Source organism: Cenococcum geophilum (genome assembly GCF_001692895.1).
Source record: "Cenococcum geophilum 1.58 unplaced genomic scaffold K441scaffold_86, whole genome shotgun sequence".
In the NCBI taxonomy this organism is placed as follows: domain Eukaryota; kingdom Fungi; phylum Ascomycota; class Dothideomycetes; order Gloniales; family Gloniaceae; genus Cenococcum; species Cenococcum geophilum.
Genome location: NW_027137644.1, coordinates 38,810 through 52,267, shown reverse-complemented (window position 1 = coordinate 52,267; position 13,458 = coordinate 38,810). Strand labels below are relative to the sequence as shown.

The following is a 13,458-nucleotide window of genomic DNA, read 5'->3' as shown; positions in this document are numbered from 1 at the left end:
CGAGCGCGGGGGATCGGTGAGCTTGTCGCGACCTCGTCCTTGGATTCCCTTCTGCATGAACACCTGATGCTGAACTGCTGCAGCTCTCTGCTGTTCTCTCTGAACCTTCTGGCTCCAGCCGTCATCTCCAATCTTCTCCACACGGCAAAAGACCACTTCAACCCCTCCCACAAAAACCAAGAATACTTTTCCTCTGATTCAATCCTCTGCAAACTTGGTGACATGTTCTTCCAAATTTTACATTTTTCAGTCCGCCTGCAGTGTTACATGTCCGTGGCTTAAGCCAGTCTCAGCTTGGCCCGTCTATCCACAACTATCTTGAGACGCTAGGCGCCGGTGGAAGCGAGTCGTGCGTCAGGCAAGGAAAATATCTCTCCTCCCAATGGGGAAGACCATCTAAAATCAAAGCCGATGGCCCCCCTGCCATGATATAATCTCTTCTGGGTTATGCGCCAGGCTCCTCCTACGCAAGGAAAATATAAGCGGTCATTATATGTGGCTATCGCCACGCAATACTTGCCTTTATTGAAGTCACGAGGCCTTTCAAAGGCACTAACTGCACCGCCCAAAAGCACCCCATTCCCAAACGGTTACCCTGTCCAATTTGCCAAGCCCACCGCCATACGGTCAGATTTTGTTGTGGAGCTGAAACCTCTGATTTTCTGTCTGATCTCACCAACACGCAAGTCTCACGCTATCCACCCTCAAAGTCTTACAGTGATAAGCCCCAGTAAGAAACCGCTTTCGGCAATCTGCGAGCTGACTTCATCTTCTGGTGGTGCAGCTGAGATGGTTTGCAGCGCCATCGTATCGCATGGACGTAACGTTGATAAGCACATACAAGTTCAGCTGCTGGAGCAGACGCCCAGGAGTTTAGCATTTTGATCGCATTGTTGCGCATACCGCAAGTAATTGTACAGTTTATAGCGGGGCCTAAGGCGGCATAATAGGTACAACAAGTAGGTTTTTGAAAGGGACAAAACCACTTCGTCCCGGAGCCGTACGCCATCGCTACTGCCCAAAAAGTAAACCATAAGAAAAGTAATCTGCCGTCATACAAAAGAAAAGGTATCACCGAAAGTCCTGCCCGTCCCTCCATCACCTCCGCAGGACCTCCTTAGAAAAGACGTCAGAAAGTGACCCAGCACATATACACCACAGCTTCCACAACCCGAATGGCCATCTTTGCCGCACGCTGCACAGTTATCCAACTATCAAACACCATTGGACATAGAAGAAATGCAGAAAAGCCCGAAGCAACAGCAGTAATCGAAACCCCCTGACAAATCTCTCCCGTTGAAACCAGCACACAGACAAACGGCCCACCTTCCCGCCAAAATCCACCACCTATTGAGCAGGGTTGCTACTCAAGGAAGGTAGTTTCATTCGACGGTGGGGACAACCGAGTGAATGCGGCTGATATCTAAGGGAGAAGAGAAGCGCTCGAGTCCAATCCACTGCTGCCAATACTTACTAGTCTACAGCTCCTCCACGTCCGCCGCCATCATCTTATCCATCTCCTGGATCGTTACGGCGCGCGCATCATCTCGGCCAAAGACCGCCTCATCACTGTCGCTTCCCGTCGAAACCAACTCCATATCCGTCAGGTCGTCGTCATCCTCAAACAGGTGGTGGTCGAACTCGGCAAATCCGGAATCCTTGCCGTAGAAGCATTCAACCGACTGTTGAACGAACATGGGGTTCTTCATGACGGCCTGGCTGACGGCGTGCAACACATCCTCATCTACGCACGGGTCATCGATTTCCGGCAGCGGTCCGACGAACATACTCTTGTATAGCTCATCAGGCGCCGCTGGATACTCTGCATTCCAGAAGCGGCCGTGTGCCTTTGAAATTATATAGTTAGAACGGTCGGGTAGACGGGGGTTTGTGATGTTAGTAGAAGAAAAGGGCTGGAAAAACCCCAAGGATGAAGAAACAGGAGAATCTCTTACTCTGAACTTCCCGCTAGCTGGGGAAGAGAGGATGTTGCTCGGAGATGGCTGAAGTGGAGTCGCAGGGGTTTTCACGGCCGTAGAAGGCGCGGAATCTTGAACGGGTGTGTCTTTGCCACTGGGCGCAGTAAGTGAAGCAGATTTAGCGCTGTATGCTTGCGTGAGCAGCCCGCTGCCCAAACTTGGGCCAGCATTGCTGTTGATGGTTTCGTTGTCGCCAGAAGCGTCAGAGTTCACAGTTGAAGTGGACAATCTGCTGGACTCTCTGAGCCCGCTCGGAATCGCCGGCTTATATTTCTCCAGCCGTTCACGCTGACGCTTGACCGACTCAGCTTCGGAGCCAGTCGCCGGCTTAGCCGCCGGCAGTTGGGAGACAGCCTTCTGAGGGCTCGAAGAGCTAGCATCTGCTGGTGTCATGCCAGGCAGCGAAGCATGTGCTGGGGTTGGAGCAGGTGGTGGCTGCTGAGTCCATGGCTTGAAGTTGCTAGACTCAACGGATGAAGTAGCTGGGGCATCCTCAACGGTTGGTGCTTTGTAATTTGTTGATGGGTTCGCTTTGTCTTGAGCCGACGGAGCGGACGCTGAGGTTATTGCTTCATCAGCGGCTGAGCTGTCTAACATGGTGCTATCTTCGTCATCACTATCGCCTTCAGGGACGCAAAACGTGCCTGAGCCAGCAACATGGCCGGTTCGCTTCAGTTGTTGCTCATACGACTCTCTCTCTTCAGCTGTGCGCTGGACTTGATGCGTCGTGGAGGAATCGGGGGGGAGCTTAGGCTTTGCGGCATCTTCTTGTTGAAAGACGTTGCCTCCTTGGTACTGGTGACCGCGATTCTCAAACATGGGTGAAGGCATGAAGGAAGGTCTCGGATGCAAGTCAGAGCGAGAAGTGGAACGCCCAAAGGAATCGATATGTGTAGTCTTGCATTTCTTCTTAGCCGGTGGAGAATCGGGGTGTTCAGCTTGAAGAAATTTCTGATAGTACTCTGGCACGTAACCATGCTCTTTGGCATTGCCCTGATCATCGGAATCAGAGTCAGAGTACTCGAAGAATCCTTCCGTGAGGCCATAGCCATTGGCTTGCCATGGAGGATGCGAGGGAATGCTAGCTAGTTCATCAATTTTCGGGACTTCCTCCATTCGCTTGCGTTTGTCTCCCGTCCTTACGCGGTAGTTCTCCTCTGCTTTGACGCGAATATCGTCATACCAAGATTGAACAACTGGCCTCTGCTCATCAGGCACCCGCTTCAGAAGAGTTCTAGCATACGCTTTGTCCGATTGGAACTTAGTTTTCAGTGGCGGCAGCCGCGACCGGTTGTCCTTGCGCGATTTCCTGCGACGCGGCTTGGCTGCTTGTCGCTGTGCACGAGCGCCAGAAGGTGATTCATTGAGGGCCATGTCCTCAGTCGCAGGANCATGTGTCGCCGGTGGTGCCGTAGCTGGAGCCTCTTGCGGAGCAATAGGAGCCGTGAGACGTGGAATGAGTTGCTTCACCGTGTTCAAGACGGATCCGAATCCCCATCTTCTTGGTTGAGGTGGTGTGGCAGGCATAGTAGGCGCGGTGGGCTGTTGGACCTGTTGCTGTTCTGCATTTGGTTCAATGGCTACGGAATTTGGTGGAATGTTAGACGCAGTGTGCGCGTTAGTGTTGGCAGCCATCTTTGGAATAGTCAATAAGGGATTCGGAACTTTGAAGTCGGATGATGAACTTACTGAATCGTCTTCGCCTTCACTCTCTTCCTCGCCGTTACCCATCTCCTCATTGTCGACGTCGTCCCAGAAATGCTCACGCTCCTTCTCCTGCCGCTTCTTGTCCTCCTCGGCTCGCTTTCTCTCCTGTGCAAAAAGGATTTTATCATCCTCAATCTTTTTCAAAGTCGCTAGAGCCTCGTCTGACCCAGTGATACACTCAGCCATTCTCTTGCGCTTCTGTTGCTCTGCTTCACGCTCTTGTTCCGCGATTTGCGCACGTCGTCGCTCATCTTCGGCCATCTGTTCACTTGAGCTTTGAAATGGTTCATTGCCGTGCACAAACTTCTCCCTCGCTCTCTTCTGAAGGTTCCATTTTCGCTTATCTTCTCGCTTCTTCATCTCTGCCTCTATCTCAGCGGTGTCGTCTGTATCTTCATCATCTGTGTCCATGGTCATCCTGCGACGAGTTAATCTAGACTTGGCCATTAGAGCCCTGTCTTGTTCGACTCTGGCCTTCTCGGCGTTATTTCTTTGGGCGCCTTCAAGTGACGCCGGGCTGACTTCATAGATTTTCGCTAGGTCCATATCAGCTTCCCTGACAGCGTGCTCGAGCTGAGCTTGTCGAAATTTTATTTGATGGAGATCACCTAGTACAACTTCATGCGTTAGCTTCATGCGCTCATTTATCAGCTTCATTTGTTCATTAGTTTCCATTAGGGCTAAGTTCTCATTAATTTTCCGGCTTAGCTCAGACTTCGCCGACATGTACCGCTCCTTATAGTCTATTCGACGGTCCTCAAGCTGGTGCTGTGAAAGTTGGGCAACTTTGCCTTGAAGATACTGAATCTCCTGTACTGCGCTCTCGTACTGTCCTGAAGGCACCCAGAGAATATTGGTTGATATGCTCTGTGCCTCGGCGGTCGTAACGGGGTGAGGAACCCACACAGCTTGTTCTGGAGCTCCGTATACCTCCGCGACCGAGCTTCCGAAACCCGATAGCATATTTTGAGGAGGGTTGTCTGGCAGAAGATCAGAGGGGCTGGTGATTGTTAAGTCCATAGAAACGTCTTCATTCCCAGCGTGAGACTGGGACTCAGAGGTCACCATAACACACTCTGGACCTGCTTCGATAGCCTGACCACCGAAGCTAGAGCTGGGACTCAGAGGGTGAGGGTTTTCAAAATTGGGATCGGACCAGGCCCTGGTGGTTGTGTCCATATCTGCTTCATGTCCTGCATAATATTGAAGTTCAAGGACCAATTTGACTTGCTCGGTAGGTTTATCTACCCCAACAACTGAACGTTCGAAACCGTACGCCAGATCGAGGGTAGTGTCGCTCGAGTCTAAGTCAAGTCCGGTCTGGTTGATAGGTTTATGATAAATGAAATTATTCTCACTTTTGTGCTGTGGAACAGAACGTCTCTCGTCTGTATCGGATATCTCGACGGTTTCTGTGACTTTAAGGGTTGGCTTGGTTGGTGTAAAAGGTTCAATAACTTCCTGGTCCGTTCCGGATTTGTTGGATGTTGTAAGGTCAATAAAAAATCGCTCACTTTGTGGGGATGGTGTTCTGATTCTCTCCTCAGTATCAGATAGCTCTACCACTTGTGCCAAGGGCGATGCTTGCTTTGTGGGCATAGAGGGCGCAGGGGAATATTCTGCCGCGGGAGTCGTCTTCCGCGACCGCGACCGTCTACTCGTCGCAGGCAGTTCAGTAGCGAGAGGTGACGTGTTCGGATTGTCTGACTGTGAGCGAAGACCGCGACGCTTGGGCACCGCTAGCGTGGCAGCTGGCTTGCGACGTTTGGGTGGCATTGCTACGACAGCAGCTGTTGTCGACGGAGCAATAAAGAAAGTTCGTTGCGCGCCTCGTTTTGCGGTGTTGCTGTGTGTTTCGGGTAATGCACTTGTAAGCTTGACTGAAACTGAAGTGTGTATTTAATGTGGCTTTGAGAGTGTGAGTTTGCGAGATTGGTTATGTGAGCTGAGAACGGTGATGTTGAGGTGGTTGGTGGTTGTGGAGGTAAGGGTGTTGTGGTATTATTCGAGGGGAAGGGGGGGAGGCGGATGAAGGAGATTTGTTTTAGTTTCTGTTTACCTATAAAGCGATCACGGCTCGAGGCAGCAATCATGAATCGCTGGTGGTGCGGGTTGGACAATATTTCTGTTCACATTGGTGTTGTCTCCCGTCTTCATCCCCGAAGTTTCGTGCCAAGACCGGCAGAAACCCCACCGCCTTGCTCCTTGGCCAAGGGGCACGGAGTACGTGTCACCTGGTCCTATTAACAACGCAATCACAGGAAGCACCACGCGTGTGGACTCATGTTGTCTTCTATTGTCTTCTATTGTCTACTAATTGCCAGGTAGGCTTTTATGGAACTATGTGGAAAAATGCTCTATAGTAGAGGCTCACTCTAGAGGCATGTGCTTCATCTACATGCGTTTTCTCGCTGACGGCGAGATTCTATACATCACCTCAAGCCAGTGATCAAAACAAATCATTGAGGCATACTAGCAACGCTCCTCTATAGACGCGCCACGCGCGTGTTTAGAGCCGAAGCAGACCACGGTCAAATGGTCGCTATATGCAATATGAGACGCTTCTCGAATATTCACCGTTCGCCTCGTCAAGGCCGAAGGCGTTCTGAATCGTCGAGTATGCTTAGAAGAACAAAGCTCGTTAGAGCAAAAGCTTACTTACCGAAAAGGCAGGGCCAGGCCCAGCTGCATTGGAGCAGAGCGCCGATGGTGGATATAACGAAAAGAGAAAGGAAATGACAACCATGGCATTCTCTATCCAATCGTGAATGCAGGGTGAGCTAGTTGTAGTCGAAAAGTACACTTATGCTCTCTCCGTGATGTACCCTACGAATGGCCTATGCATACATTGTCAGACTTAGGAGACTGAAACATGAAACGTGAAACAGTGTGGCTGACCTCTGCGAACACGTTTCCCACTTCTAGCACTTCGAGCTTCGGGCACCGTTTGAGATTATCGGCTTGATCAACGCTGTTGGTGACCACGACCTTGTCCAGAGCGCTGGCGTTGATCCTGTCAATAGCATCTCCGCTTAAAATGCCATGGGTCAGAAGTGCATACACCTTGGTAGCACCTTCCTTCTTCAGAAGTTTCGCAGCTCTCGTAATAGTATTGGACGTGTCGGCCAAGTCATCAATAAGAATAGCCGTTCGATCAGCTACGTCACCAACCAACATCATTGTAGCGTTCTGTCGATCACTAATCTGCGTGGGACGACGTTCCTTAATTGTTTGGTCAGCTGCAGCCGCGAGGCACGCACAGAAAGATATACAAACCTTGTGAATCAGGGCGAAAGGCATTCCAAGAGCATCTGCAATGGCCGTTGCTCTCTTCGCTCCTCCGGCATCCGGACTCACAATCACTGCCTGTTGATAACTGGGTATATTGTATTGGATATATTTTCGCAGGAGATGTCGCCCATATAGATTGTCGACTGGGATATCAAAGAAACCTTGATATTGTGGGTCATGCAAGTCCATTGTTATAACATGATCCGTTCCAGCACAGGTTAGAAGATCAGCTACGAGCGTGCCCGCCTGCGCAACCCACTGCTTGTATCCTGGCTGTGGATGAAATTGTGGGGGTCTCGTTGTAGGAGGCGTACTGGTTGCATTCCCTTGCGATCCATTGACGGATGCGGAAGAAGTGATCCGCTCGTGCCCTACAGAATAATCTGACTTATCAGACCTGGCAGAGTCGAGAGTATCGCTGCGACGCGGATGAGCACCGTCCGAAGGATTGTTCGACCTAGCTGGACTGTTTGGGTTAGAGATGCCATTACGCCGATCATCCATCTTAAGTCGGCCGAGCTGATGATGCAAAGCGTCTGAGCCGGTATTCAACCCGAGACTCTCCTGCTGTCCCGGATATGGCGTTTGTGGTCGGCTGTCGAAGGTATAATTGCCAGGCCGACCAACCTGGTTAGGGATTTTCGCAAGAGGAGCCCCGATTTTATTGTAGGGTATGTCGCTCTGTCGAGAGTAGGGGAAGAGAGGTAAGACAGCGGTGATACGCTTCGCCGATGCTGTTCTGCAAGCAGAGACGGTAATCAAAAGTTCCATAAGATGATCATTGACCTTTCCACCGCCAGACTGGATTATGAAGACATCCTTGCCTCGTACGGACTCCTCTATTTCGACCCTGGTTTCTCCAACCGCAAATTTTCCAAGTAGCACTTTAGCCGGAGGTATACTGAGGTGGTTGCAAATGGTCTCTGTAAGTTGGGGGTGGGAGCTGCCGCCCAGGACGACAATGTTTCGAACCATTATGATAAACAGGCTGGCAGTTGGATGGTTCGCTTAATTCCGGTCGATGATACGGGTCAAAGGAGGAGAGATGGAGGCAGGACAAAGCAAGCTCAGTCACAGCAGTGAAAGCGGTTGTTAAGTGAAGGGAGAAAGGTAGGAGGATAGTTAAAGGTTAGGAGCAGGATTCATGTACTTGATCAAACATGATGAGGGACGGAGAGCAGAGGAGGGCATGGCGAGATAGAAAAATTAACAGTCAACGTTTGTCGCGCAATCCCCGTTAAAACTTTTATGGCGTATGAGCATTCGGCTAGGAGGTTAGTTATTCCAGTCGCGTCGGAGGGGTCCCGCCACCACGCAGCTGGGCTCCCTGCATTTGGTTTACGTTTTTTTTTTACGTTATTTTACCGTGGTTTATTACACTCTCCGACTGCTATGGGTCGTTGGTCTTTCCATCTATATATAACCCCACACGAGATTTTATGGGTTCAATGTCGAATTGATCACCGACTCTTTGCGCCTATCAGCTTTGCATCGTCGATGGCATGATTTAACATTCTCGGACCACGCCGACTACTCCCACCACCAGTTTAGCTCAGCGAGGCTTGAGCCCTTTTTCAAAGGTGATTCGCATCCTTGTCTCAAAGACTTGTTCAAGGCGACTTGGTCATACGCACTTATATACACTCACACATACAAGCTTGTGGGGTTTGAGGGGTTTGCAGGGTTTGAGGGGCTAGAGGAGACCCGAATAAATTAAATTAGGGTGTGTTCGGTTGCAAAAGTGTTAACCGAAAGGCTGGCAGAAAGGACGCGTTCCTTCCCGATTTAATACGCGTCTGTGACTCTATAATCCAAAGGCTTTAAATCGAGCTAGAATTCAAATAAAGAGCTTAAGACACCTTATTTTTCTAATGCTAAAACCTTCAATTAAAAGCTATATCCCTTGCAACGTCAGGGCCCTCAGAGTAAGTGGTCTGTGCGGGAACATACACAAATTTCTGCACCGAATCCAGCTAATCTGATTGGTTGGTTCTTATCGATAACCTGGCGACCCATTTTGACGTTGCAAGGGATAGTAAAGTTACCAAACTTTTTAGCGTGTTTTTTTAGAGTTAAAAGGAAAAAAAAAATTTTATGCCCAAGTGCTAATTCTAAAGGTTTTAACCAAATAATCACGCTAGATTCACATTTAGGCTCCAGACTAATTATATTTTGAAGCCTTCAGATTGATTCCGAAGCCGACAGCCCCTTAGATTTGCAAATACCGAACATGCATCGGTCCGCGGCCATCCTCTTTTCCGCTTTAGTCATGGCCTCCACAATGAAGCTTCTTGTCTCTCTCGTCTCCCTTCGCTCGGAAGTGTCGAATCGCTTCTTCGGAGCTAAATCTGACCTCCCAAGTTCACACCATGGTTATAAACCCTAGGACTAATCCAGGCTTGCGCTTCTTGAACCCTATCGCAAAAGATGCCGACCTTGGTCGTGAGGATGGAACAGCACTTTACGACTCCCCAGTCATTATCGAGTATCTTAATCACACTAGAACTCATATCGTCCCCACACCCTCTACCTGCACCACGGACCTATTCAAAAAGGGCTGATCAAAAACAGTGCAGCGTCGCAATCAAAGCTCGAAGAAGGCATGGCTAATAAATTTGTGAAGCTGTTGTTATCAGAAACCCTCATTTTCATATTGTTCTTAAACACTATTATATCCTAGTAACCAGACTCTGTCTACGGTTCTTACCGACTTCGTTCGACTATTTCATATCCAGCATGCTGAGTTGTAAGAGAGAATAATCCTCAGATAAGTATTTTGCTATTTATCGCGCTGAACATAGAGTGTATTCTTCTATTCCTACCAAACGGTTCCTGGACAGTCGCCTCAAAAGACACTGCCAGGAAACATGATCGACCCATTACTCAATAAGTTTCATTGCAACCCATCCCGTCAACCAACCAGCGCGACGACCTTTTCCATCAGGGTGTGCACACCATCCTCTCCAATATTGCCCTCTAGCCATCCTCTAGCCTTCTCAACTACCAACTCCCATGCGTCTTTCTCGCCCTTCAACTTCCTCTCAAAGAATACAACCGCCAATGCGGTTGCCACGGCCTGCTTACCATATCCAATCTGTGTCTCAACCTGCTCTGCCTGCTTTTCACTTACACTAATAACAGCAAACAGCGCCACATCCCACTCCCAAAACCCCTCAAATGTCTGCAGTTCAATAAGCACATCCAGCTTCGGTCCGCTAGGGATGCTTTTCTTCTCTTTCGCCTGCTCCTCCTTCCTACTGATATTTGCACTCTTCGCGCGTCCACCAAATAGCCCGCCAAACTTTAACTGCTGTTTTGATACCGGCTTAGAGAACATTTTGGATTGACTAGAGAGCGAGGCGGACTTATCAGCCAGCGTATCGAGGCGCTCGCCACGCTCGAGAACGGCCGATAGATTTTTGCTCATATCGGACGCCAGCTCTGCTTTGTTGGAGGAATCGTCTTCGTATGTGAGAGCAGGAGGTTCGGCTGAACAACCGAATAGGCTTATAGTAGACCCTGAACTTCCGAATAATTGAGAGTTCTGAGCGGCACCTGGGAGAAACCCTGTTGCCTGGACTTGGGGAAGAGCTAATGACGGCTGTGCTGGCATGCCAAAGGCTGCCGTAGAAGAGGCGCGCTGTTGTCCGAAGAGTGAGGGCTGTGCGGGGGCCAGGGGCGCTGAAGCACCGAATACAGCTCCACTGCCGGCACCGAATGCAGGACTCTGTGTTTGAGACCCACCTAACGCCCCAACAGAAGACATTCGAGCTGCCGGAGGAGGTGGTGGCGCGGGACCTTGAAATGCTCCGAACCCGGGATATGCAGAAGGCGCCATTGTTGGGGGCGCTCCAGGAGCTGGTGCAGATGATCCAAAGGTGAACAAGGATGCAGAGTTCCCCTGTGCTGCAGGCGCTGGCATCCCTTTTTTCTTTTTATGGGACCCTCTCCCCCTGGAGCCCCCGAAGAGGCCGCCGCGCGTTTGGCTTTCAGCGATATCCTTGCCTCGTCGCTGTTGCTCCGCCGTAGTCGGAACGTCCAGCCATTCGACTTCGGTCATGCTATCGTCATCGCGATTGTTACTCTCGACAGCAACGAACGAACACCATTTCCCTCCGACCTGGAATTGCACCCCTAGGCGAACAGCCTCCCGTTCCATCATATCCTCGAAGCGGCTTTCAAACTTCTCTTTGATAAGCTTTCCACACTCATCCTTTGCTTGAGTGATCCAGCCCCGGCCTTGCTCTAGTTCGGCTATAGCTTTCTTAGCTGCGAGCTGGTGAATCGTTTCACTGGGAGCCTCCTGGACTTGAATTGGGATTTCGAGTTCGAGGGGACCATGTGCAGAAGTTCCTCGCAAGATTACCGATTTGGGTTTCTTTTGTGTGGACTCTGGCCCGATAAGAAGGTATACAGTAGTTCGGTTAAAGGGAAACAACGATGGAATAATGTGTGGCGCTTGAAGCAAATTTGGAACGGCGAGAGTAGGAAGATGTGCATATCGTGTCTCGCCAGAGTCGTCGTCGGCTGCGGCAGGCTCCTCCTTATCAAGATCCACGGACGTATCAAATAGGGAGATTGGTTTTTTCTTCTGAAGCTACTTAGTATGGGCAAGAAAATCAACCAAGGATGGGGCACATACCTCTTCATTAGCCTTCATCTCTTTGTCAGTGATATTCAATTTCACTCTTAAGCTGTCCGTGACTTTTTCTATAATCTCAAAGTCGTCATCTTCTGCTTCGAATTTTACTTCGAGGGTATAGTCGTTAATATGAGGGGTAAGGCTACCCTTCAACATGCGCACAACCTTGCTATCCATCTTCTCCCCCTCACCAACAGCTTGTGAGAAGCCATTTCCAGCTCTTGCCACGCCCTCAATCAATGCATGAGAAACCCCATTGCCAATACCAAGAGTGAAGACGCGAATGGGAGCCTTACTCTCAATCACCTCCTTGTTGAGATAGGAGAAAAGGGTTTGCTGGTCCCAAATCTCGCCATCAGTTAGTAGCATAATCTCGAGCGGTATATCTTTGAAACGCTGATCAATGGCCGCCTTCATTGGTTGGTACATTTCCGTGCCTCCGAAATTGGCCTGGAAACTTTGGACATGCTTAACCGCCTCATCTAGGCTGCTTTGGCTGTACGATTTACTCTTCTTCCACAGAAATGAGTACGACGAGCCGAATGAGCAGATGTTGAATTTTACGCCTATTGGTAGAGACTTAAGGAATACTTTGAGGGCGGAAACGGCACTCGTTATTCGGCTTCCAGCCATGCTACCACTTCGATCACAAATGAAGACAATTTCGGGTTTTCCCGGTGGGAGCGAGAATTTTGGTACAAGGGTTGCCATCAGTGCTCGCTGGTTGGGTATTGTTGGGTGTGTCTCCAGAATGGCCTTCGGCACTTGCGCATCCTTTGCTACGATTTGAAGAACAAAATCTGTATCAAGCTCAGCACTACCAAGGCTCAAAGTTGCCGAGCTCCTGTACATCTGTGGCTCCAGATTTGGTGCAACGGACGTTGTGCCCATAGTCACAGCGATGGGGTGGCTTGGAGATCGCATCTGTTGGATAAAGGACCCCTCTGCCATTTCGGCGTCTACAGTGATCTGAATTCCTTTTCCGTTTGCTGTCTTTGTAAGACCTTCGGCCAGTTCGCCAGGGTAGTTTCCATACCTTGGCGCAATTACGGTTGGAATGGTAAAACGGACGCCATCGACTTCAGCGTCATGTTTCAACTCTCCAAGGTAAGTGATCTCAACAATGAGCTCGGCGCCTGCAGGTATGTTTCCAATACTAGTTGTGAAGACATCTGAAGCCTCGGGTAATTGTTCTAGTAGACCAGCTGTCTGGCCTTGTGCAATTGCTTCTTGGAAGACTTTCTTGGCTTTTTCTTTCTCCTTCACCTGGCCTAGTATGACACGATTTCCGACCCGACAAGTAAAGCCAACGATGCTCACACCATCGTAAAGCGGGAAAGTATACCTGATTTCTTTGATACCTTTCTTTTCTGAAGGATTGACAAAGCTTTGTGTGAGTTTTGTTCGTGAAGTCGTGGAGAGGATTGTGGTGTGTGATTCTAGCGAGACCTGGGGGATATAGGTCTTTGATGGGTACGCCCAAGGGTTTGGGCTCGGGATTGTGTAGTAAAAACCGCAAATGTAACCTGCCATGATGAATAGGAGCGAGGGTTGTGGAGGGTTGTAAGGTCAAAGTATTTTTGAACGAATAGATTTGTAGCACTTCGATAAAGAGGACAATGAAGAGCAATTTGGATGGTGCGGGGTTATTCCAAAATATCAGAAGCCAGGAGTAGACTGATATTCTTTCGATCTGAAAGACGACTGATATTTAGCAGAATATGTATCCCAGGCAGATTCCTGTTGCCTAATAAATACCTAGGCTGCCGTTCACTGGAGTGCCTAGAAACTAGTAATGCTGCGGCTTGGGACATTTGCATAGCACAAATTGATCTCAAA

At 49.6% G+C, this 13,458-nt stretch overlaps 2 protein-coding genes across 2 annotated transcripts; both read right to left on the bottom strand.

Moving 5' to 3' along the window:
* Nucleotides 1-6,466: 6,466 nt before the first annotated feature.
* K441DRAFT_594255 (phosphoribosyl pyrophosphokinase) lies at nt 6,467-7,952 on the bottom strand (the record flags this gene model as incomplete). Its single annotated transcript, XM_067644947.1, has 3 exons — nt 6,467-6,523; nt 6,585-6,908; nt 6,963-7,952. 3 exons carry the CDS (start codon nt 7,950-7,952, stop codon nt 6,467-6,469), a joined length of 1,371 nt encoding a protein of 456 aa, XP_067496898.1.
* A 1,761-nt stretch (nt 7,953-9,713) lies between these two features.
* K441DRAFT_355893 (VIT-domain-containing protein) lies at nt 9,714-13,367 on the bottom strand. The gene is made up of 2 exons (XM_067641346.1): nt 11,620-13,367; nt 9,714-11,568 (listed from the first exon to the last, which is right to left on the bottom strand). The coding sequence occupies exons 1-2, from the start codon at nt 13,150-13,152 to the stop codon at nt 9,889-9,891; spliced, it is 3,213 nt and encodes a 1,070-aa protein (XP_067496897.1). The 5' UTR covers nt 13,153-13,367; the 3' UTR covers nt 9,714-9,888.
* Between the last annotated feature and the right edge of the window lie 91 nt (nt 13,368-13,458).

Coding starts and splice junctions, on each gene's coding strand:
- K441DRAFT_355893 (XM_067641346.1), bottom strand. CDS start 13,152: ATGGCAGGTTACATTTGCGGTTTTTACTACACAATCCCGAGCCCAAAC. Junction 11,569..11,619: donor AGATGAAGGCTAATGAAGAG/GTATGTGCCCCA, acceptor AAGTAGCTTCAG/AAGAAAAAACCAATCTCCCT.